The sequence below is a fragment of the Elaeis guineensis genome, chromosome 10 (assembly GCF_000442705.2).
Source record: "Elaeis guineensis isolate ETL-2024a chromosome 10, EG11, whole genome shotgun sequence".
NCBI classification, from domain to species: Eukaryota; Viridiplantae; Streptophyta; class Magnoliopsida; order Arecales; family Arecaceae; genus Elaeis; species Elaeis guineensis.
In genome coordinates, this window is record NC_026002.2 from 15,840,315 (window position 1) to 15,865,581 (window position 25,267).

The 25,267-nt window shown below is 37.4% G+C and overlaps 2 protein-coding genes across 2 annotated transcripts; both read left to right on the plus strand.

The window, feature by feature from the left end:
* Window positions 1–6,289: 6,289 nt before the first annotated feature.
* LOC105053004 (serine/threonine protein phosphatase 2A 57 kDa regulatory subunit B' theta isoform) lies at window positions 6,290–14,183 on the plus strand. Its single transcript, XM_010934002.4, has 3 exons — window positions 6,290–6,429; window positions 6,585–8,351; window positions 13,347–14,183. Exons 2-3 carry the CDS (start codon window positions 7,158–7,160, stop codon window positions 13,704–13,706), a joined length of 1,554 nt encoding a protein of 517 aa, XP_010932304.1. The 5' UTR covers window positions 6,290–6,429; window positions 6,585–7,157; the 3' UTR covers window positions 13,707–14,183.
* Window positions 14,184–15,535: 1,352 nt separating this feature from the next.
* On the plus strand, window positions 15,536–25,267 carry LOC105053003 (probable carboxylesterase 16). The gene is made up of 2 exons (XM_010934001.4): window positions 15,536–16,581; window positions 24,519–25,267. The coding sequence occupies exons 1-2, from the start codon at window positions 15,767–15,769 to the stop codon at window positions 25,054–25,056; spliced, it is 1,353 nt and encodes a 450-aa protein (XP_010932303.1). The 5' UTR covers window positions 15,536–15,766; the 3' UTR covers window positions 25,057–25,267.

Below are 25,267 nucleotides of genomic sequence, written 5' to 3' on the forward strand. Positions count from 1 at the left end.
CGAGAGTACAGGAGCTATCTGGTTCAGATACGGACACCAGAGAGAGTGATGATGATACTGGTAGTAGTAGCCATGGATCTGATGATCAGAGAGGAACTGGAGGACATGAGACCACCATTTATGAGACACAGCCACAGGGTGATATTCGATTCACCGGTGAGTCTCAGTTTACGCATGTCATACAGGATAGGGATCATGGTGGACGAGTCGGTAGAGATCGTGGGGAGCCGATTTCATATAGATGACGGGCTCCTAGAGGTCGTCCAGCACATGATGCAGCTACGGACGATCTTGCACGTGGAGTAGGGTCCATGGATATATCTGGATCATCCTCGCATTATGGATTCTATTATCTACAGCCACCTTATGATCCATATGCATATGGTGCATCCGAGGCATCATCTTCTAGTGGTTACTACCCTATGCAGCCTGGAGCAGCTCCAGGATCAGATTTTGCTACTAGCATATTTGGATGGGCTCCTCCACAACCGTACCATCATCTCGAGGATACTTCTCAGAATCAGAATTTTAGCGAGAGGTCTGAGATGTCTTACAATCCAGAGAGGATGCCTTATGGGATGATGAATATTCGAGAGTACGGTGAAGCTGGGTTAGAGGGTTGGACTGATGTCCCTTCAGACTATGTTGATGATCCAGATATCTACGAGCGTCACAGACACTCGACAAGAAATTAAATGCAGAGTACAACTTAAGGTTCGTATATCAGTTATTGCGCTTTGTACTTAAATATTTTGATACATTTTAATATATATTTTATATATTTTTTCTTTAGTTTTAAGATGACATAGTTAAAATATAATGTAAATAAATATATGTTTGAAATTTTGGATCAAGAGTTTTTGTACCGCAATCTAACTCCAAATTGAACCCAAATATGTCAATAATATGCAATATAATGCCATATTGAGGTTGTATTTATCAATTATTAACTTTAAAAATAAAAAAAAATCAAAAATTATGGGCGTACCGTGTGTCGGTACGGTACGGTACTGGTACCATACCGTATCGGTCCGTCACCGGTACGCCGTCCGGTACCGGTACAGCGAACCTTGCCCTGGATCATTTCAACTAAGCGGCATTAGATTGTTGATCTTTGTTTTCAAAGATGCCACCCATTTATCCATCTTATTTTATGAAATTGCAGCTTTTGGGTGCAAATATGCTTACTGATTTATATTCTAGAAGCAAATTGTTTGTAAGCCGCATCTATGTCAAGCATGGTTGATATTTTCTGGGGTAGTTATGCGTTGCATAATATGTAGTATGGTCGCACATACAACTTCTCTAGGTAACTTGCTGTGCTTAATTTTGTTCTCTCTAACTGCGTTAATTGCTAAACTAGAAGCACCTGCAAAAAAAAAAAAGGAAAAAAATTATCTTATAGAATTGATACCTGAAAATATTTTGTCGTCATGCTTTTCATGAATCGGAATAAGTTCTGATATTAAATAACCATTAAAGAAGATTTTTGGAGATTATCTTGTGGGACAGTTTTAGTGAGATAATTAGTGTGGCATGTTTTTTCATCTGTATGACACCATGATAGGCTGCATGCTAATCATAGTGTGAGATTATATCTTACACTGGCCCAGCATGGTCATTCATCATGGCGATCTCCATGTCTTCCGGTGTGCTAAACACTGAGATGTGTGCATGATGAATGGAGCCTAGAGGGAGATATGGTAATTGGCATGGTGCATATAGTGCAAGATGTAATTTCTCGCATATTGCCGATGCGAAAAAAGCATGCCCTATGGGCTACCTTCCTTCTGTAAATTAGTTATTGCTAGCAGTTTTCCATCAGTAAGGATGATTCTCCTACTTTCAAGTCATTGTGATTGAATGAATAATAGACCTAATCCATGAGCCAAGTGTTGTTCTACAATTAACTGTCTAGCATATTTTTTTTGAGAAGGGGAAAACATAATCTGATCCATAAAAGTAAATTATTTAAGTTATTTGTTTCAAGACACTTTTCAATGGCCATGAACCATTCATTTCCTCCTTTCTTTGAAACCCATCCTTGAAGATTAAAAATAATAGAGAATTACAGCTGGGCTACATCATTTTCAAATGAAATATGCTGGCTAAAATGATGATTGTAATATCAAACTATAATGACATGGATCTTGGATGGTCAAAGTTTTAGATGTTGTTGGTTAGTCTTGTAAAATTATTGTGAGAAAGACAGGGCTACGGTTCTTATCTCTCTGGACGTGACAGTCTTTTGTGTCAGCAGAAGGGAAATGATTTTGTCCCATGATGTGCAGAGTGGCAAGCTGATGGCCAAAGCATGGAGGCACTTTTTAAAGTTGAAGTTACTGGGATCGGGGCAAGGGGATGGGGTTTTAGGGAAGGCACCAGTGTGTTTGGTGACTGAATCCTTTCACTCCCTTAATGTGAGTGCTGAGATTAATTAGCAGTGAAGAATTCTTTCTTCATGGCTTGTTTCAGAGGACTTGGTTAGTAGGTTTCTTTATAGATTCCTCAAAAGTAAAAAGTTGATGAAGACATACTACTCCATAGAGTTTCTTTATCAATGGAGTTATTATCCACAAGGATGAGACTATTGGCTGTCCAGCCCATGCTTAGTTGGTCTAGTTGGCTTTAATGGGGAGGCTTGTTATGCCTGCTTCCCTTATCAATTATTGTAAGGACTTCTTGACTTGAATACAAGTAGTGATTATTATTGGTGCAGTTGTGAGTTGACTTTGTATTTAAGTCGAAAGACACAGCATTGTTTGACTCTTTCCATGTCAGATGAAACCTCATGAGATTAGTTTAATCTTGTCAAAAACAAGCTTAATCTTGTCAAAAACTCAGTTTATACAATTGTTCCTAGCTTACCTGCCAATATTGAAGATTACATAACTTAAAGCAAGGGATGGTTGATACCTCTGACAACCAACCAAATTTTTAACAAATAGCCGATATTTACCACGTGAAAGGTTTGAGACGCTCAAAAATATTTTGTGTGCAGGATTATTAGTTCTACTGATAGATACAGAAAATTAGTTTGACGATCCCAATCTTGTTAAAATGGTGAGGTATTCTTATTTGTATAAAAGGAGAATTATACTCTTATGGACACTTTTTCTTTTATTTAGCAAATTATGGCAAGCTGATCCTTGACATTCATTGAAATAGTGAAACAGATACATGTAAGGAGAACCATAACTCGATATTTTGAGTAAGGATCCGTGACTCCATATTGAAAGCTGAACATCTAGTCTAATAAGATGATCAAATCTTAACCAAACAATATTATAGATGGAAACAGAAACAAATGCGAACAGAGACATGTCATGCAACAAAAACCACTCAACAGCGGCAACCAAAATGGATTTGCATTGTACCAAAAAAAAAAAGGTAATCTAACACGAAAGTAGTTAATTTTATTAAACCATCTAAAGGAAGAGATTGAGAATTGGTCACTTATTTTCTGAAACAATTCCTTTAAACTTTCCTCTTCAGCTTTACTAGCAAAGTTATGAATATTACTAAGCATATCGTTGGCCTGAGATTCTTTATTAGCTAAATTTTAACATTCCCCTTACATTTTAACAAAATCAGGATGTGATGATTAAAAAAAAGAAAGCAATTTATCTTAGTTGACATGATTAAAACACAAGTAATGATTCTTTATTAGCTGAAATTCTAACAACTATTTCAGTGATTCTTTATTAGCTAGGATTTAAGAGGTTTAAGAAAACAATTTATCTTAGTGTACATTGTTCTAGTGTAGAAGAGATGGTATTATTGGTCCCATATTGATTGTGAGTTAAGAAAATTTTTGTCTTATATAGGAAGAGACCATCTTTTCCACGTGAGGCATATTTTGAAAGGCAAAACTGTGAGGTCTATGGATCAAAGCAGATAATATCTTACATGCCGAGCTATGAGCTCTTGATCATAATAATGGCATGCTAGATAGGGGACCACCCCTATAATTGTGGAGCTCCTCTCGTCCATATACCATGTTGTGATAAAAATAAGGAGGAGGGCACCTTTCATCTCTTTGACTGGGGGACTATATTGTGGTGTAAAAAGAAGAACATCATTAATCCCATATTGGTAATAAGTCAAGAGAGACTTTAGTTTATATAGAAAAGAACAATCTTTTCCATGTGAGGCGATTTTTGAAGAACAAAACCGTGAAGCCTATGGGATAGAAAGAACAATACCTCACATGTCGAGTCATGAGTTTTTGGCCGCAATAGATATTATTAAAGAAAAAAAGAATAACACTTAAGTAGTTCAAAATCTTAAAGTTTGAAACAAAATTTGTTTTAAATTATTTGATTTGGCCTTGATTTTCCTTTTGTATAATATTTTTTAAACCTTTTTGATATCTGCTCAACCTCTATACATTTGTTGCTATTATTTTATGTGTCATTTACAAATTTATGTATATTTTAAAATGAGATAGTGATAAATGCGGGTGATGGATTTATGATGATGATAGTTTGCCCAATATAGACGTTACTTGTCCATTTTCTGTCCTACTTAAAATTGACTATGTGGCTCACAAAACGATGCTATGGTGTTGGTAGTGCTCCTCTTCCAGTGGAATTGTGGATTTTTTTACCTATTGTTGGCATTGATATTAATAGCGTTGTTGCGGTGCTCATGGTTATGGTGGCTCTTCAATTTTGGTGGATCTACCCTCTGAATTTTAAAATTTTGAGTTTTATTGTTTTTTAGGAGGAGTATTTTGATCATGAATTGAATTTGAATTTTGGATTTGGGATTATTGTGTTTAGATTTTGAATTTTGTTATATCGATTTTTTGGAAATTATGATATACGAATTTTCGCTTTTTGTACTTTTGTTTTTTTTATCAGATGGAGAATACGCTTAGGTAGCTAGTAATATTTTATATTTGCTTTGGATAAAGTTTATCAAATACAAATTAATTTAGTGAAAGCAAAACTTAGGAATAGACATGAAGTTATTGAGAGATATTTTGTTGAAATATATGAGCCTATAAAAAAAGTTTCCCATGTTATGAAGCATGGTATGTGAGGTAGTGCCACAAGGGGAAGATGACAAATAAAAAATGGAATAGAAGTCAAAGGCAACTTGTTAGGTAAAAAGTGATAAGACCTTATGTAAGATTTCCTTATTATAATGTCTGGTTATTTGTTACTATCATATACAATTACAGATGAGAGAGATATAAATATTATATTATTTAGGTTGTGATTTTTAGTATTGCTTAAATATTTAAAAGGATTATGATTCTAAAACATGCAATATATACGATTGGCAACATAATTTGTTTATTCCATTGGATCTACCACCATAACAAATAAGATATGAATTAAAAATAAAAATAAACACAAAATTATTTACTTTTTCATAAAGTTATTATATTTTTTAATATTTGCATAAGAGTTGAGAATGTTTTTCATTACGTGCACGTGATTCATAGAAGGTACCAAGTTAGCTCATAACAAATAAATAATAAATCTTCACAATAATCAGTCATTAACATATTTAATAAGATTAGTATCTATAATTCTTCATTTATCATTTTGATGTTCTGTAAATTGTTATCTCAAATTTTTAAATTTATTTGTTCTACTCTTACAACCCTTGAAACAAGGCAATAATGGTAGAGGAGGGGAGATATCAATAGTTCAATGCGTCCATAATTTTTTTTATTTTTTTATATATAACCAATATTTTTATTATTAGAATTTGATAAAAAATAGAATAAAAAAAATATAATGAAAAAAATAACATGCGACAAAAAAATAACATATTAAGATATATAAAGGGATGCAATTGAAAATATAGTTTCAATTGTTTATCAAAAAAAAATATAATTCTTTTTTCTTACCTATTTTATTTAGATAAAAAAATTTATAAATAAAAAAAAAAATCGAACCAACTATCATCTCAACTACTGACTTATTACAAAACAGTCTATCTGATTTCTATTATAAAAATTTATAATTTTTTTTTACCAACTGACATTTAGATCTCAATCATATTTTTTTTATAAAAATAATATTTAAACAACATATATGATCATTGGATAACATTATAGCATCTAAATAATTAAAAAAGAAGGAAGGAACATTCCAACTGATATGGATGACCGTATATTTGATAGTATAATAACTAAATAAATATAAATATGAAGATTATTATTATTATTTTTTGTTGAAGAATATGATAATACTATAAAAAATGACCATTATTATTATTACTATTATTTTATTTTATGGGTATTAATTAAGTGCATAAAAACCGAGTGAGGGGAGCCGAAGGCTTCCTTTGGTTTCCGGGCACTGTACCCTTCCAACTGCTCAAGCCAAGGAGAGAGGGGTCTTCTTCTCCCAATCTCGAAGCAAGGAGGACCAGTAACCGATCGAGGGAGAGAGAGCCAGAACCTGCTTTGTAAGTATCGAAAAAAACCCCTTTTCTTTCTAGTTTCCGCATCGGATTCCTCCGTCGATGGGGGAAAAAAAGCTCTTTTTTTGATCGTTCTTTGCCTTTTCTTCGTCTTTGACCTCGTCCTAACGGGTATTTTATTTCAATTTTTTCCCGAAAAGATGCTATCTTGATCCTTCTAGATTGTTCTGGTGCCTCGATTCGGCTCAAACCCGTCGATCTGGGGGCGGAAGATTGCGGCTTTAGATTCTGCTGGGCTTTAATTTGGACCGATTTCGATTTCTGGGTGGTGGGTGGGATCGAGTTTGTTGGATTGTAGAGAAGAGGAAAGAAGAAAAGAGGTAAAAAGGAGCGTCCTTGATCGTTCTCTGAACCCTTCTATCTCGGAGGAAGAAAGGACCCTCTGGAATGGAGTGAATGGTCTTTTTCTGCTTGATCTGTGCCTTATAATGCTTTCCTGTGTCTGAACTTTGTCGTTTTGGATGTGGATTTTTCTGAAAAACTGTGTATGTAGGCAAGAACCAGTATCGATTCACTTATTGTGGAAATTGGCTTGAGGATGGACAGCCAATTGCTTGAGAAATCTGAAGGTTAAGGCTGTTCGGAACTGATGAGGATCCTTTGCTCTTGAATTGGAGAACATTTGGCATTATAAAAGCATTTTTTTTTTCCTGTAGGAGAATTTAAGGTGTCAAAGTTGTCCTTTTTCTTAGTTTGGTTGCCTTATTCTAGCTATGATTAAGCAAATATTAGGGCGTCTCCCTCGGAAGCCATCAAAATCTGCAGATAATCGGGGTCAGAGTGGTGGATCAGCTAATTCATTGTCAAATTCTTCTACCAGTTCAAGAAGCAGTGATTTGTCGGGTCTGAACAGTCAGGTCCTTCCTGGCTTGAATCAGGGGTTAAATCATGGTAGCAAACACCCTCCAGCATTTAACTCGAAGCTGAATGGCAGTTCAGTCTCCCTGTCTTATGAAGCATTACCAAGCTTTAGGGATGTCCCAAACTCTGAAAAGCAGAATTTATTTATCAAAAAGTTGAATTTGTGTTGTGTTGTGTTTAACTTCACTGACCCAACAAAGAATCTGAAAGAGAAGGATATAAAGCGGCAGACATTGTTGGAGCTTGTTGACTATGTCACTTCGGCTAATGGGAAATTTCCTGAGAACCTCATGCAAGATATCATCAGAATGGTATCAATAAACTTGTTCAGGAGCCTCACTTCGCCTCCCAGAGAGAATAAGGTTTTGGAAGCCTTTGATTTGGAAGAGGAAGAGCCAGTAATGGAGCCAGCATGGCCACACTTGCAAATTGTTTATGAGTTCTTTTTAAGGTTTGTTGCATCTCCTGAGACCGATGCCAAGTTGGCTAAAAGATACGTAGATCATTCCTTTATTCTTAGGCTACTTGATCTCTTTGACTCTGAAGACCCTAGAGAGAGGGAGTACTTGAAGACAATACTTCACCGCATTTATGGAAAATTTATGGTGCACCGCCCGTTCATCAGGAAAAGTATTAACAATATTTTCTATCGGTTTATCTTTGAAACAGAAAAGTTCAATGGGATTGCAGAGCTCTTGGAGATCTTGGGAAGTATTATCAATGGATTTGCTTTGCCACTGAAAGAAGAGCATAAATTGTTCCTTGTTCGAGCATTAATCCCACTTCACAAGCCAAAGTGCATAGCTATGTACCATCAACAGTTATCATACTGCATCACTCAGTTTGTTGAGAAGGACTGCAAGCTTGCGGATACTGTTATAAGGGGTCTGTTGAAATACTGGCCCATCACAAATAGTTCAAAAGAAGTAATGTTCTTGGGGGAGTTGGAGGAGGTTCTAGAGGCAACTCAGCCTGCAGAATTTCAGCGATGTATGGTTCCACTCTTCTGCCAGATCGCCTGCTGCTTGAGTAGTTCTCACTTTCAGGTAACATGCATAACACAGTTTCAATTTTAATTGGGAGTATTTGAACTGAGTTATCTACTTGTTTAGCCCAAATACACATTTTCTGCTTCTGAATTTCTTTCTTTTTGGTGCATCCTTCTTTTGTTCTTGGGAGACATGAATTCTTTTTGTTTGAAAAAGATATAGTTCTTTATTGTTCAGAAGGTTTGAGATCTATGAACTACTTTAATTTGGCTCTGTCTGTATGCTGAATTTTTACTTATGTGCAGCATTTAGTGCCATCGGAATAGCACTACCTGAATAACTATAGTTGTGTATGGCTTAAGATGCATCTGTGATATCTAAATCAGGTTCAGTTTTGGGATGAATTAAACCTTTTCAGGCATATTTCGCTCGCGTAGATTGTCGTAGTTGGATTATAAGATGAATAAACAAACAGGACTGTTTCTTTGGGAAGTTGGAACATTTTCAAATAATATGGTTAGGAATCACAATGTTTGTGGGCTTAATATATACTATCCCCGATGATTTAAAGTTTAAACCATGGATTTTGAGTGCAAAATGCCAATTAGATCAACTTGTCTCATCTCTGATTGCAGTTGCTACTTTTTGTTACTTCTTTTGGTGAGTATGCTTTTCACTCCTTGGGTTAAAATTTGGGTCTTGGAGATTATTTTGAGCTCCCTGTAGATCTTTCCTTCAAATAGTAGAGAGTTGCTTTTGAGTTGCATGATTCAAATTGCAAAATGAAGAAGGTAGGTCTCCTTAATCGCCATTGGCCTTCTAAAATTTCATGGCAAACCCCACTCTATCAATGCCTTGGTCAGGAACTAAGCACCAAGTCAAACTTTTGAATTTAGATTTAAAGTCACTTTTATAGCATTTTCAAACTTTAAAAATCATACTTGACCCTTTCCTTCAAATTGTAGAGAGTTGCTTTTGAGTTGCATGATTCAAATTGCACAATGAAGAAGGTAGGTCTCGTTAATCGCCATTGGCCTTCTAAAGTTTCACCCCACTCTATCAATGCTTGGGCAGGAACTAAGCACTAACTTAAACTTTTGACTTTAGATTTAGAGTCTTTCTTATAGCATTTTCAAACTTTATAAATCATACTTGATTCTTAAGTCAATTTCTGTAAGGATAGATGTTATTAGTCATGGCAATGATATACAATGACTATGTAGATATACAATGATTATATATTTTGTATGTGTAGATAATATGCATATATGTACATGCTTACAACTACATATACATACATATATGCATGTATTTATGCATGTAGTAGATGTATAAACATATGCATGCATACATGCACAAACTTGACACAAATTTTGTGTGAGGTAGCAGAGATTACTCCAGGAATGATGGATTGGTAACAGATATGGTCATATTCTGATAATATGAGTATGTCCTGTAATGATTTGTTGAGCACTGGATATGCAGAGTGGCTTAGATTTGTCTCAGGTTAGGAAAAAGTATGGAATGACCAAAGACTACCTAAATATAGGTTGTTAGATATGATTTATTTGGGTTGCTAGAGTTACAACACCCATCTTATTGGCTGTCATTTATTGTATTTAAATATATTTTGACCACAAAAGGTCACAGTTCAAAGTTCGTAGCAGCATCTATCGTGGTTGATCAATACATTCTAGCATTCCAGTTTGTCAGTTGACAGATAAAATAATGTAGGATACATCTTCAATTAAACAGTTAATTAGAAGTACTGTTCATGATTAAGATATAATGAATTGGAACTTACTTTCTTACATCTTATTGATATGGTTAAGAAAGCTTCTTTACTTCTTTGTGAATTTATTTGAGTAGTTTGGTTGATTACAATAATTCATTTCTCTGTCCCTTATGAATCCTAAACAGATCAAGCTTGTAAAACACATCTATCTTCTTATCCTATTCCACTTGTTTCTTTCTCTGTCCATTTCAGCTGTATTCACTAAATCTCTACAAGTACAAGGTCATTCTTGCTTTTAGCTACCCAATCCACCATAAAAGAAGAAGCTGCTTATTATCTCTCAATCCCCTCTCTTCGCTTTGCTTTCTTCTATTATGTCGCCTAGATGATTTTACCCAATCCCATAGCCCCTTGGTAGTCCCTATTGGTCTATGTACCAGAACCACTTAAGTATTCAATCAGCTTTAGCAGTGGGTTTTTTCCACTATTCAGTATTTCATCTCATCTATACGTTATTAGAGCAGATGTAGTCATCCTATTTATGCAATATTAATGCACATACAGTCAGGCATGGCACCATTTGAATGTATCCTTTTATCCCCTCTGGGAAAAATTGTCCTGAGCAACCTTCTTTTTTTAAAGCTAAGCTTTTGGAAAAGCTGGCAAGGTGCCCTTCAAGCCATTTGTTCTCCCTAATTTTCCCATATTCTAATGGGTATTCTGTTTCCTGGTTGTTACCTCCCAAGCTGCCACAATATGCTTTCTGAAGTTATCTTTACGCACATAAACTGTTCACAAATATGAATGTTTAAATTCCAACATCCTTCCTGATCATAGGCTCTTGCAGTTTTGCTAAGCTGTTTATTTTAACTAGTGTTGGACTTGCGTTTCTTTTCGCCCTTGTCCACTGTGAGCTGTCGTTTAACCTCTTTTAGCCATCCATGTCCGCTATGGGTCATGCTCCCTTCATAGGCAGCTTAGCAACTAGAGTTGCAGACTACCATGGCTTAAGTAGTTGCAGTTTCTTCAACACTGGGAATTTTTCATTGACTGAGACATGTTCTTTAATTGCTTATGGCAAGGAAGACTATTTATGTATATACTTAAATCATTGTGATGATTTTGATTGGTGATGTAAATTATATTTAAATTTGATCTAGACTGTTTTATCAAGGCTTTTCCTTTTTTTTTTTTTTAATTTTAAAGTTCATGTCTTGTAGGAGCATGACCTGGATTTTATATATTTTTGCAATTTCTGTAGTGCCTTTCAGGGTTTTTGGTGGGTATCCTACTTTAGATCTAGGTTGGGTTAAAAAAAAAATTTAAGTCATTAGGATTATGTTTTGAATTCATTTTGATGCTTTTGGTTTTGGGCTTTATAGAGATTGATCTTGCCATGTCTTGAAAAACTAATATTTTGTTAGGAATGGTTTGATAGTGCAATTTTGCTTTGTTTTCTTGTTTACGAGAGTGGAAGTTTACAGGTGCCCTTACTAAATAAGGAGTTGTATTTACTATTTAAGAAGTTTTATTATTTCTCCAGCTACAAAAGAAGAAGACGGTGTAATCACTTTTGGGTAATGAATAGTGAAAGTTGCTGTGTCTTTCTTTCTTTAACTCTTCTATGTACCAAAAGAATTTTCTATTATCTATTTGGGCTCGAGAAATCACACTAATTCATGGAAAACATTTTAACTAAGGTTTAACATTTTTTCACTGGATCCAGGTTCCTGGGTTTCACCTGAAAACTTTGTCTTTTTTTTTTTTTCAAAAAAAAAAAGACAACACTTGACTTTTTAGGTGTGTAGAATTGGTCTACACGATCAATGGCAATGAGATTCTACGATGAACCTCTTTTGGTGTGCAAATCTCACTATAAGGTAGATTTACAGTTCACCAATTTATTATTCTTCTTCATATGAATCCATCGTCTGATGGACACTCTCAGGTGTAGAGCTCCATCCAACTTTGCATTCCATATATGATAGCTCACAAATATTAGATGCAGTGAACAATATATGATCCATTTAGACCTCATTACTAGTCAAGCTGTTTCTTTTGAAATCTGCTTTAGGTTTCAGACTGTTTGCTCTCTGTTTATGTGGACTTGCATGGATCGCAACTCCAGCCAAAAAAAAAAAAGAAAAATGAAAAAAGAGGATACTTTGGCAATACATCTCAAAATGTGAATGTATACATATATCTCCATATTTTTGAAATTTATATTGCATACTTGGGAGAAAGAACCTCATTGCTGATTTTCTCAGAATATGATGAGGGAGGCCGAGAGAGAAATTGTGAATGGTCTATGGAAAAATTCACCTTATTAACCTACAAATTTGATGAATCTCACAAAGTCAAGTGACCTGTCAGAAAGATAATAATCCAAATGAATCGTCAATCTCAAGAGCATCCTTACATTTTATTTTGACCACACCCATAGTGTTTATTAAGTTTGTTTTTTTCATTCTTGAGGATTTTGGTGAGCAAAGGCACCAATATAACTTCTGGCACTAGATACTTTTAGATTTTTCTTTTTAGGAGGTAAGGAATTGTTATTTTCATTGAAGGAAACCCAGAAAATTCCTACTAAGAGTCTATTTGGCTAATCCAGTAGGATTTGGATGGAATTTCCTGCTGAATTCTTGGACTGGGGAGTCCATTTGAGCATGGCCCATATCAACCCAACACTGCCCATCCCAAATCCTGTGGTAATTTAAAAAAACCTTCATGGGTGTTTTTTTGCTTCCTACAGGTCCATGGGCCTACAAGTTGGGCTTCATGTTTGGGCTTCAGTGGGTTCTTAGAAGATACAAGCTGGGTATGCCAACAGGCCCAGTTCTTGCAGCATATTCCTACAGGAATATCCAAATAGACCCTAATATCATTTCTATTACCAATATGACGATGTGAGACAGTAACAAAGTTAACGAAGGTTATGAATATTGTCAAGTATGACCAGACATAGGGAATTGCGGTTTCTATGTCTGATGGCCAATTGGAAACTGATGATTCATGTTTTGCATCTTTGAGATATAAAATTGAAAAAAATATATTATCTTCAAGTTTGCTTGAAAGCTTTTTGTAAGAAAATTAAATGCTTTTGGTGTTAAAGGTGACCAAACATATTTACATGGCTATTTGAAATTAGAAAGGCATGGATATTCAGATATCACTCTTTCTGTTTAAAATTAAAATTGTCATCCAACATGCATTTGAATAAGCTTTTGAAGACCTTGATAATGTTAATTAATTGTTTCGTTCGAAATAACTTGTTACTAAAATTATGCTGGAAACCTTTTCTGGTCCTCCTGCAGGTTGCAGAGAGATCATTATTTTTGTGGAACAATGATCATATTGAAAGCTTAATCAAACAAAACCGTAATGTGATCTTACCAATCATCTACCCTGCATTAGAGAGAAATGCGAAGTCCCACTGGAATCAAGCAGTTCAGAGCCTCACGTTGAATGTTCGTAAGATATTCTCTGATCATGATCCTGAGCTATTTGCAGAGTGTTTAAAGAAGTTTGAGGAAGATGAAGCGAAAGAAAAGGAGATCAAATCAAAACGTGAAGCCACATGGAAGCGCCTAGAAGAAATTGCGACTTCGAGAGCTGCAAATAATGAGGCTGTTCTTGTTCCTCGTATCATGCCCCGTCAAGTTTCTTCTCGTTGACACCATGTCAATTTGGTAGCTCAGTATACTCTCAATCATTTGACTGGATTATGATCGTGGAAATGGGTATATTGATCCCTCATGGATTGTTGCTCACCTTTTGCTTCTGGATTGTTTGGGTTGTCAGGTCCTCGGAGATCCATTAACACTGTACAGGGTTAAACTGTATATAGGAGTAACGAAAGACATGAAGCAACAAAAATGCCAAAAACCTCTTGAAACTGCTCGACAACCACAGTAGAACAGAACGCAACCCATCAGTTCCGTCATTCTGCTCGATATGTGAAAGAGTTATTATCTTCCAAATATGCAGATGTCTACTTTACCTTCTTTTCAGATTCTGGTTATGATTTGTTGGAATATTTCTGCGAGCAGTTCTCATTTGTTGTTGGTTGTCCTTTTTACGAAAAATTGATGGTTGATGAATGAAACTTTTTTCACATGACTCATGAATACAATTATTCTCACTTCTTTCTCTCTCTCTTTCTTTCTTTCTTTTTTTATTCGAAATGGATCAGGAACACCTTAGTTCCTTGGATCTAGATTTATTTGAACTGCTGTTTAATATGGAATCTGAACAAATAATGTACATGGAAGTGTGAAAATTCTCTTATTCTGCTATTTTGGCAGTATTATCCCTGCTATCTATATGGTGCAAACTTGCTGCCTCCAGCTAAAGAATTGAGCCAAGTTTCCATGAGTAATTGTCGTCCCCCATGAGATGCAAATGCGGGAAGGATAAAGAGACAAACAAAAGGTTACACTCTTTTATTTTTTAAAAGAATGAAGTGCAACGAATGTTCTGTAATTAGAGTCCGAACTGAAATTAGAAAAATAGCCCAAGGGGCCGGACTGATTAAAAAACAGAACACGTGTAAAAAAGGGGTTCTGAATCCGTCAGGACCAATTCAAAGTTGTGCAGGGACCGGGATGAGTTCAACGGCTTGGTGTGTTTGACTCGATCTAATTATATAATGGAGTCATGAACTAAGTCCCTCAGCGCTTATGTTACTTCGGGTTAAGTGCTGGTTGGATCCTTTGGGTGTGCAATTTGCACTCCATGACTGCTATTAAAGGATCGATGGCCATCAACAGTGATGCATTGTGTATGATATGTATGATTATTTTGTTTGATAGCTGTTCATCTTCTGATGGCGGCCATCGAATGCTATACAATATTGTATGATGTAAATAGCATGCCATAGGGAATTTCTGTTCATCAGAATAAAATCTTGCACATTGCAGATTATAGCTCTTTCTATGGAAGTAGAAAGCCCTAATCCTTCCTCTCCGGATAGGATGGATTTTCCTTTTAGATCACTTGAGACAGAACCATTAGCAAGTTAGCAGGCACCTTCCTCCCACAGCCAAATGCAAAACCAATTACTCACTGGCAAAACTTCACAAGATTCTTTTACCAAAAAAAATTCACAAGATTCGACAAGTAATAAAAAGGACAAGTCACAAGATTGCCATGTCTAGCTTGAAAAAGCTTCACCAAACTATAAATAAGATATACTGAATATATGGCACTATTATTGTCGCAAATCCAATGACCGTTCAAGCTAGGAATTCCCAATCTCAACCCAAAACTCAGGCCTGTCACAAATCTCAAATTTAAGCGGTAGAGAGGTACTGATCCTACGTACTCAAAACATCTGGGCCAAACCTTTTCCAAAGTAGAAAACACCCATGTACAATAACACCGCAAATCAATCCCTATACGTTTCCCTTTTTTTTTTTTTTTTTTTTGGGCTTTCCGACGCAGTAAAAGCCAAATAAAAATAAAAAAGGAAAAAATTAATTTGATGACGGCGAATGGCAGGGACCCAAAAACGCATCCAGAGAAGCCAAACCCCCATTTCCTCCTCCTCTTCCTCTCTGATTTATTCAACTCAGAAGCAATAGAAATATCCCATAATTCAACTCGCCCCATCCCTAATTCAAACTTGGAACCCCATCTGTCCACCACGCCATCCTATTCCTTTTTTCCCTCTTCCTCCTCCCCAATAGAAAATAAAAGCAGAGAGAAGGAGGGATTTATAGATTGATTGGATGAGATGCCGAGCGTGGCGGTGAAGCTGTACAGCGTTTTCTTCAAGCTGCTGCTCAAGCACCGGCTACACGGCTGGATCGACGGCGGAGCCGCGGCGGCCACCGCCACCGCAGGCCACTTCGGCATCACATCCCGCCCGGAGGAGTCGATGGCACCCGCCAACCCCTCCTTCGGCCCCGACGGCGTCGCCACCAAAGACATCCATATCGATCCCCTCACCTCCCTCTCCCTCCGCATCTTCCTTCCCGACTCCTCCCTCCCCCGCCCCAAACCCCACCCCGCCGTCCGATCCCTTGATCCCCCTCGCCGCAACAGCTGCGGCGGCAACGCCGCCCCCGCCAACGACCGCGCCGCCCGTCGAAGCAGCTTCGACGCGCCTCGATCCGCCGCCGAGAACGGCGTCGGCGGTGGATCCTATCGCGGGTACCTCCCCTCGGTCGCGGGCGACGGCCGCCACCGCTCAGGTGGTAGTCGGAAGCTCCCCGTGATCCTCCAGTTCCACGGGGGCGGGTTCATCGCTGGGAGCAATACGTGCGCGGCGAACGATGTCTTCTGTCGGCGGATCGCCAAGCTGTGCGATGTGATCGTGATTGCGGTCGGGTACAGGCTGGCGCCCGAGAATCGGTACCCGGCGGCGTTCGAGGACGGGCTGGAGGTGCTGAATTGGTTGGGGAAGCAGGCGAATCTCGCGGAGTGCAGTAAATCTTTGGGCGATGTGAAGGGAGGAGGGGATGGTGATTCGAAGAGGGCGGACATTGTTGACACGTTTGGGGCGTCAACGGTGGAGCCGTGGTTGGCAGCTCATGCTGATCCTTCCAGGTAATTTTTCTTTTCAGAAGATGCATATTCTACCTTCTCTTTCTCTCCCTCTCTCTCATGTTTTCTTTCATATTCCATTGAGTTTGGAGATTGTATAAATTGCATTCTTCTTCTTGAGAAAATAATATAGAATGTGGTTTGGTTGCAATGTTCTTGAAAAGTAGTTGTTTTGTAGATGCCTTCTGCTTGAATTGTTCTTACTGAGAAGAACGGAAAACTACATTTATTGCCATCCAATGCGACCAAAGACACAAAGTTTACAAAACTTAATATTAAATGTTCTGTTCTTGAAAGTGATTTAATTTACCAAAAGTCCTAAATTGCTTCATGTTTTCGGTTGAAGTGTTAGGGCGGAGTACCCTTTTTTTATTCTTTCAATTTCTTAGGTGGAACCATCGATTTTTTTTTTTTTAAGGCCGTAACATACTAGCCTACCTATGGAAACAATGGTGCATACTTTATAGCTTAATAGAACTAATGGCTGTAATATGCACTTGATTGAGTAAACTGGTAAAATGACAAGGATTTTGTAACCAAAACGGAAATGTTGTCATTGAAGTGGAGATGCGTTTACACCTTGCTATTTTGAAGTTTGAATAACATGAATTCCTGAACGGAAATCTTGATGGTAGATAACTTTATCACAAAGATCAAATCATAGCAGGGGAAAATAGAGAACAGTGAGCATAAGAAGATGAGGATATTGAAATGGATGTGTGGTGGAATGGTTGTTGTTGCGGTCTGTCTCTGATGGGATAGTCGGCCAGGAGCCGAGTCGCTGCACCGGATCACTGCGCGGCAGAAAGCCGAAGAAAGGAGTTAGTCCACCGAAAATAGGGCACAATAGAGATGGTCAAGGACAAGAGCGAGAACTTATAATGTGCGTTGACAATGATCTCCGCTTGATACCGAAGCTGCTAAGGTTTGGTGGAGCACCGGGCCGCCAGGGGTGCAAGACCTGTAAGAGAAGTCCCATTGGAGATTGCTTCTCTTTCGACGCTCAAGTTAGAGATGGAACTTGTTAGAAAGAGGAGCAGAGTCTCAGCATTGGAGCATGCATTGCCTCCCTGGAGGGTCCCTTTTTACATCTATTTATAGAGGGATCAAGGTAAGGAGAGAGCGAGAAGGTCCATTTCGAATTTTTTGGCCGTACTGAGCAATACAGGCTGACCTATTGGCTCTGACGGTGGGCGTACCTTTTGTTCGGTGGGCAGGTGGCTGCGGCAGCGCGCTTTATCGCATATAGGGTGTAATTAATGATCTCATGGGCATAATCAATGACTTCGTAGTTTCTTATCACAGTACGCAGCTGGCGGCGCAAGATATAGCTCTTGGATAGTGGGATTTGATGTGACCTGATGGGATAGTGTGGAGGTCATGTTTGATGTTCAGCTGCTCGGCTGACGTCCATGCTCGTGGACTCGGTAGTAGGCCGAAGGAGTCTGTTGAGCGGTGCTATCCAATCGTTGATTAAATCAGTCGGTAGGATACCGGATATGTAGTCGGCTACATGCCGAATATCGCCGGCCAACCTGTAAGTTGTGTCCAAACTGCATGTCGAACCAAGTCCGTAAAGGATGGACTCGACCGAGCCGTTGCTCTTGGTCGGCCACGTATCGTCGATTTTAGTCGGTCGAAAGCCGATTGGGGCTAGGCCTATTGATCGAAGTTAGGTTGAATCGCAGCAACCTGGTCAACGAAGTGCAGATAGTCGGTCGAGAGTCAAGGAAGCTGGCTAGTCGGGCAAGTGACGAGGATCTACCCCAACAGTTGTATTAGCTATGATTGCATTGAGTAAGCTTAGTATAAGAATGGAATCTACTAGATTGTGCTTGAGACGTTTAGGAATTCATACAAGTCATGCTTAGGGTGGTCTTGGGGATTCATGTTTGCGAGGTGGTCTTTGGCTGGATTTGAAGGATCAATATTATTAAAGAAGAGTTAATTGAATATTATGACAAGGATTTTGGAGTTTCTAACCTAATTTTAAAGTATGATCCATTGCCTGACCTCAGAGCTTTTTGTTTCTGCTTGTAAAAATGTATGGGCAAATGCATGTGAAGCCAAGTAGAGTAAAAGAAGTTATGTGGACAATCAGTGATGTGAAAGTACTCATGCTAGGGACAATGCATATATTGAGCATGGTTATGAATCATGTTTTGCTATAAATAAAGAAAAATATTATGGAATATGGTTCTGTATGGATGGACTATTTGCAGTCTTACCAATTGCTTTATTAGACACACTCTGTCCATTTAAGAATATGGAGGCATGTTTAAGATATATCACATTTTCTTCTCCACTAAATTTTATTTGGATACCAACCTTTGCTCCCCGTTTTTGCCCATATTGTAGTTTTCTTCACTCGGGTATATTATTGAGAAGTGGAGCACTAATTGGATTAGCAGGTTACACATGAGTTTATACAAATGGTTGGATATGGTTTTATACCTTTCAGCCTGATTATAAACAGGTTATGTGTGCTTTTCTTTTTTCAAAAACAGATCCAGAACTAACAACCTGATTTATTGCCAACACTGTATGTGATGGCTCATTCGAATTTCTCATGCTAGTGGTAGAGAAGATATAATAGAATTTTGATTCTCATAGATGCCTATTATACCTTTCTTTCTAGAATGATAGGAAGAGGGAAATAATAACTTCTATTTTAAAAATGTAAAAATTCCTGTTTCATGTTATGTGCTTGTTTGCACTGATATAAACTTGCTTAACTCCCTGCCATGTGATTGAGTTAACAATAGTTCAATTCTATAATGGATCAAATTCACTTAAGCCATCTTATTTGTTTGTGTTTTGGCTTGCCTCCAAAATATTAAATCATCCTTCATTGATTATTCTTTTTTCCCTTTAAATGACATTTACCTGTTGAACCTATTTGTTTAATTTTGTCAGGACCCATTGTTACATGAGTCTATGTGAATTTTATTCTGTTTCTAGTTTTCTTAATGCTACAATGCTACTAGTTTGATTTACTAGTCTTGCACTACTTGTGACTTTATAGTATTTTGCTAGACTTAGATCACTAGAAGAGAGAAATACAATAGTTTTTCCTTTAGGATATGCAAAATTTACATTGGAGAAGTTGCACAAGTAGTTCTGTGAGAATGAGTGAGGTATTAAATAGTTGATTAATAATGAGCATATGTCATCACATATAATTCAAATGGGTGAGTTCTGAAGGGTGTCGTTATGATTCTTCCACTCATTGGGTCCAAGGCATTTCAATTTTTGCACCTCTTATGGGTTAATGAGAAGTAGGGCATCATCAGAATTGAGAGCATATTTATCAATTGACATAATTATACCAACTTTGGAAATGGAAATTTAGATTCTTTACTTCACAAAACTAATGATGGGCTCACTGCCATCAATCAGTTCTCCTTCATCTTAAATTACAACCTTCCATCAAATCCTGCATCTATTCCAGTCAATTATGTTGCTAGTGAAGTGAAATTCTACCATAAGGTTGGATCAAAATCATCCACTTACTATTCCTTGCAAATTTATCAAATTGTCTCACATGTTGTGCATAAGCTGATAATCATAATGGTCCATCAGATTGTAGTTCCTCTTGATTCATCAACAGGATCACAATCATCCATTCAAGTCTCTAGCACTCACTTAGAAACAATTCATCCATTGATAAGTCCATTAGATAATTTTTTCTTAAACTGACCGCCTAAATACTAGTTTCTCTTATTTGCAATAAACTTGGAGTGGAGATTGATATATAAATGTGGAACGTGCAAGGAAAAGCAATTATTTTCCCCCTTTCTCTTCACATGTTATTCTTTACCTGGTGCATTAACTCTTATAACATACATGTTGAAGCAAAACAAACCGATTAAATCATTTTGATCTTAGACTGGATATAATTGTACTCCAGTTTTTTGAATATTGATGTTGGATTGTAAGAATGAAATCTGGGTAGATATCTCAAACTTCAGATGTGTTGCTTCAGAATATGCTATCAAAAATTAACTGATTCAGGATAGGTTACGGTAGGGCTAACGGACTTAGGCAACCTGCCTAAACTTGAACTTATCCTTAATTAAGTTATACAAACTTCAACCTGATTTGAGTTGAACCAAAACAAGCATATGCGAAATTCCATTTTGCATACATACTAGCATAATAGCATTTGATGCATATCATACAGAGCTATGCATTCTATCATACATGCAGTAACAACCCGTAATACCGCATCTCATTCTTTATAACAAGCATTGAGCATTTAAGATGTGAGTGAGAAGGGGCAAGGTAAATTGGTGTGATCTCAAGATATTTTAGAGCGATGTAAATGATAAATCTACTCCTAGTTTTATTTGTTACACCTCTTGTTTCCGGGTGCTTAACTCTGAAATATTCATGTAGTTTACTTGGAATCCTTAAGAAACAACACTAATTGTTCAACATTATTACCAGTTATTTAGTAGCTCATGTTTGTTCTCCAAACATAGGCTAAGTGAACTGAATCATCATTGATGATTGTGGTAGCAACAACTGCAGCTATATACTTTATATTCCAAAGATATTGGAGAAAAGCAAAAACTTTTAGACGAGGCTTAGGTTTGCCTGTTAGAATGACAATAAATTCTGTATCTGACCTTGCTTTTATCCCTCTGTTTCTGGATGCTTTCCAAGTCTCCTAGAACATTGTGTTTCTTCATAATTGCATGAGCTGAAATTATGTAATCAAGAAGGTAGCTATTCCCTTGTCTCAAGTGGCTTTGTAAGTTACATGATGTGCTTCCTCTTGTCCTAAGGACAACTTGGCAAGAACTACTACACCAATTCAAAGGAATGGTGTCAACAGATAGCCAAAAATTTTTTTCAAGTTTTTATTGATCATATCTTGATGCTAGGGTTGATGTTGGACTAGGCATATGCCTAGATGACCCTAGCTTGGGCTTGACCAAAAATGTTTGTGAGCCTTTAGTCATACAGGCTTGAATTAAGAAGTTTGGATAGGCATGAATTAAGTCTGAGTTTTTCGAGTCACTAGCTTGACTTGAACCTAATAATTGAAGTGGTGAGGGTGGTAGTGGGGAAGGGGGTAGGGGAGAGAGGGGGGTGGGGGAATGCCTAATAATTTGATATATGACACTTGCATGCCGGTGCATGCCAAGCACTGACATTAGCATTAGCAAACGATACCTCAATACTTGAGATAGAGTGAGGAGCTTAGAATTTTTAGTTTAAAAAATATATTTGCTTTACTGTAGTGGTCAGAATGCACGTACTACTAAAAACTTTAATTTTAGGATGAATTTTAAAAAACCTTATGATAGATTGAATGCTAATATGTCTTTCTTGATAAACTGTTTAACATGTTGATTGGCCTTGTTGTGTCTCTTAATCCACGTTTTCAAAATTTAATTCATTGAATGAACAGTATATTGCAATAACCATATTGTTATTGGTTGCTGCTATCCATTGTTCTTTGAAGAAAAGGTTTTTGGCAGCCACCATGGTGGTTTTGAGCCGTTGTTGCCATGCCAAGACCCTTGGGGGTCGGGCATGGTGTCCAGGTCCGTGGCAAGCTTGATCGTCGATGTATGGTGGGGCCATACCCGGATGGTGGCTGACTTATCTATTTTAGAGGAGTGGGTAGTTTTATTTAGGTCAAGGAATTTGCTCCCGTTTTTTATATTGGCCACTTATTTTTTCTTTTATTTTGTTAATGTTCTTATTGCCTGTTTCCATTTTCTTTTCTTTTGGCGGCTGATGGAAAAGAGAGGTGTTTCTGGCCGCTGAAGGAGATTCCTCCCCCCACCCCCAATATTTTTGTTTTTTGTTTCTTGTGCTTTGCTTATATTTTGCCTCCCTGACTTCTCTCTTCAGAGCTGAAAGAAAGACTGCTTTTCTAGCTACCATTGTGCTTCTTCTATTTGTTTTTGGATAGTGGTTAAAAGCTAATTATTCTTTCAGCTTTAGTCTTGCATAGTTTTATGGTTAAATGCAACTCTACAAGAAAAACAATTGATATAGTTATGTACAATTATTAAATCTTAATATAATTAACAATTGATCATATTGATTATTGAATTAGACATTATGTGGGCTTCTTCGTAAAGTAAAAAAACTAATATATTTTGAAGGCCCACGTTGGTCTAAAGTTACCTACCATGGCACCTGCCATCCACCATACACCATGAACTTCCTCAGCTGCTAAATACCTACCAAATGCCTTTTAAAACGTTACATCATTCGATGACAGAATAATCACCTAAAATCTTTGGCTGAAAATACTTTGGATAATCAATTAGATTCATTGTAAATTTCAATTTGACCAAAATGTCAGACTCTTAGACTCAATTGTGAACCTTTGGAAAGAGAATGCTATTAAGATTATGCATTCAAAATATAGAATAGAGCATTTGATTATTTTAGTTGTCTTGAACTCTTGATGCTATATGAATGGGTGAGTAATGGAAGGGACTTATCCTGCTTCTTGATATAGAGAAGTTCAAGAAAAGGCAAATTTTTCATGTGTTGCAGCATCACCTTAAATGATAACAATGGAAGTTGCTCCTAGTTCACGGATAGGATCATCTATAAGCCAAAAGTTTTTCATCATAATTAAGATTTTGAGCCGCTTCAACTCCTAAGATTCTGCTTAGGGTCTTGTGGCTTGTGTGACCTTTTACCATATCAGGTATAGCCCTCGGCCATTACGGTTTCAACTTCCAATCATCCTAGTGATGGTGGGCTTTAAGGATTTTCACTACTAATTCCTCATGTATCACCATTCTTTTAGTGTTATAAGTGGCTCAGAAGAAAGACACATTGGGTCTGGGTTCCAAATTCTTTTAAGGTTTGTTGACTACTAAAATTAAGAAATGACAACCAGAAGAGGCCTGGATGTCCCGTAGCGTATCAAAGAATTTCATAGTGCTTGATTCTAATTGTTTGCAAATTATTTTTAGCCTGCAGGATTAACTTAGAGTGAAATATAGATATTGTTGTGATCACACCATACTTCTGTTGATTTTGAATGAAGAAAAGGTGGAATGGATGATATTCATATGATACATGGAAACTGAAGAGGATTTGCATTAGGAAGCTGCAATCTCCAGCTTCTGGGAAATGAATCATCTTGGGGACCATCTTCATAATATCTCACGAAAAAATTGTCTTTATGAATGTTTAGGCAGTTGCAAAACTGTTAATCTAGTTGCATTACAGTGCCAATACTTTAATCATCATGTACACCATTGGAAATGCTAAACTTGGTTATCTAATTAAGGCTGGGGAGATAGTAGGAGCAACCCAGATCTGATTTTTCTATAGCAGATGCCAACATATAACTCCCAAAGGTGATGCGTCATTTGAAATTGACACCGGCATATTATCCAAATTGTACCAGTCTTATGGTCCATTGAACGTATTAGTTGTAATCTATACTGTGACTTTTCACCTGGTACAGTTGTTGCATTTATAATTCTTAAGAACCAATATGGAAGTCACCATTTGAGAATACCTCATCTTATGTGCAATAATTCGACTGATGTGCTACTAAAGAGTTCCAAAGTGTTATATATCTTGATGGCATGGAATGATTCTTTGGGCCATTACTTTCTACTATTGCTCCATGTAGTATTAGCCCATTGTTAACTGTCACACAGTCATACCCGCAAAGTCCAAGTTGACTGTTGTTTAGATTAGAGATTAGTTCCTTTCTTGTGATAAGTGGCCTATGTTAAACAGATTTCAGTAATTTGGTCTGCATTTCTTGTCTATTTGAGTAGCATGAAATCTAGCTGTGGTGTTTGGTTTCCTCAATCTTCTATTAAAGTGTGTACTGTATTTTTTTTGATCTATGATTTCTATGTAGTCTAATTTCTGTGACAGTTGCTGTTATGTTTCCATTATAGTATTTGGCTCAATATATAGTTATTATTGTGTTGACACAGATGTGTTCTCCTTGGTGTGAGCTGTGGTGCAAATATTGCTGACTTTGTGGCTCGCAAGGCTGTTGAAGCTGGGAAGCTCATTGAGCCTGTCAAGGTTGTAGCCCAGGTTCTAATGTATCCCTTCTTCATTGGCAGTGTACCCACCCACTCAGAAATAAAGCTTGCAAACTCTTATTTTTATGACAAGTCCATGTGCGTACTTGCTTGGAGACTGTTCTTGCCTGAAGCCGAGTACAGCTTAGACCATCCAGCTGCAAACCCTCTCGTGCCCGGAAGGGGGCCTCCATTGAAGTGCATGCCCCCAACCCTGACGGTGGTGGCCGAGCATGATTGGATGAGGGACCGTGCGATTGCTTACTCTGAGGAGCTCCGAAAAGTGAATGTTGATGCACCAGTCCTTGAATACAAAGATGCAGTTCATGAATTTGCCACACTCGACATGCTCCTCAAGACACCTCAGGCACAAGCTTGTGCGGAGGACATTGCCATATGGGTGAAGAAGTATATATCAATCCGAGGTCACGAGTTCTCATATTAGACGCGGTAGTTTTGTGTATTATATACGAGGGAAGGGCATCACTGCACATTTTTCAAACCAGGCTCTCTTAAGGTGAATTTGATTAGTGAGTTTACTGTGAGAAAAAAATTTTCATAACCTTTATTTTTTTGTATGATGTAATATGTGAAGAGTAGGCTCAGTTCAATCTGATGCCGTTCCCTTTAGTTGTTGATTCTTTTATTCCCTTTTA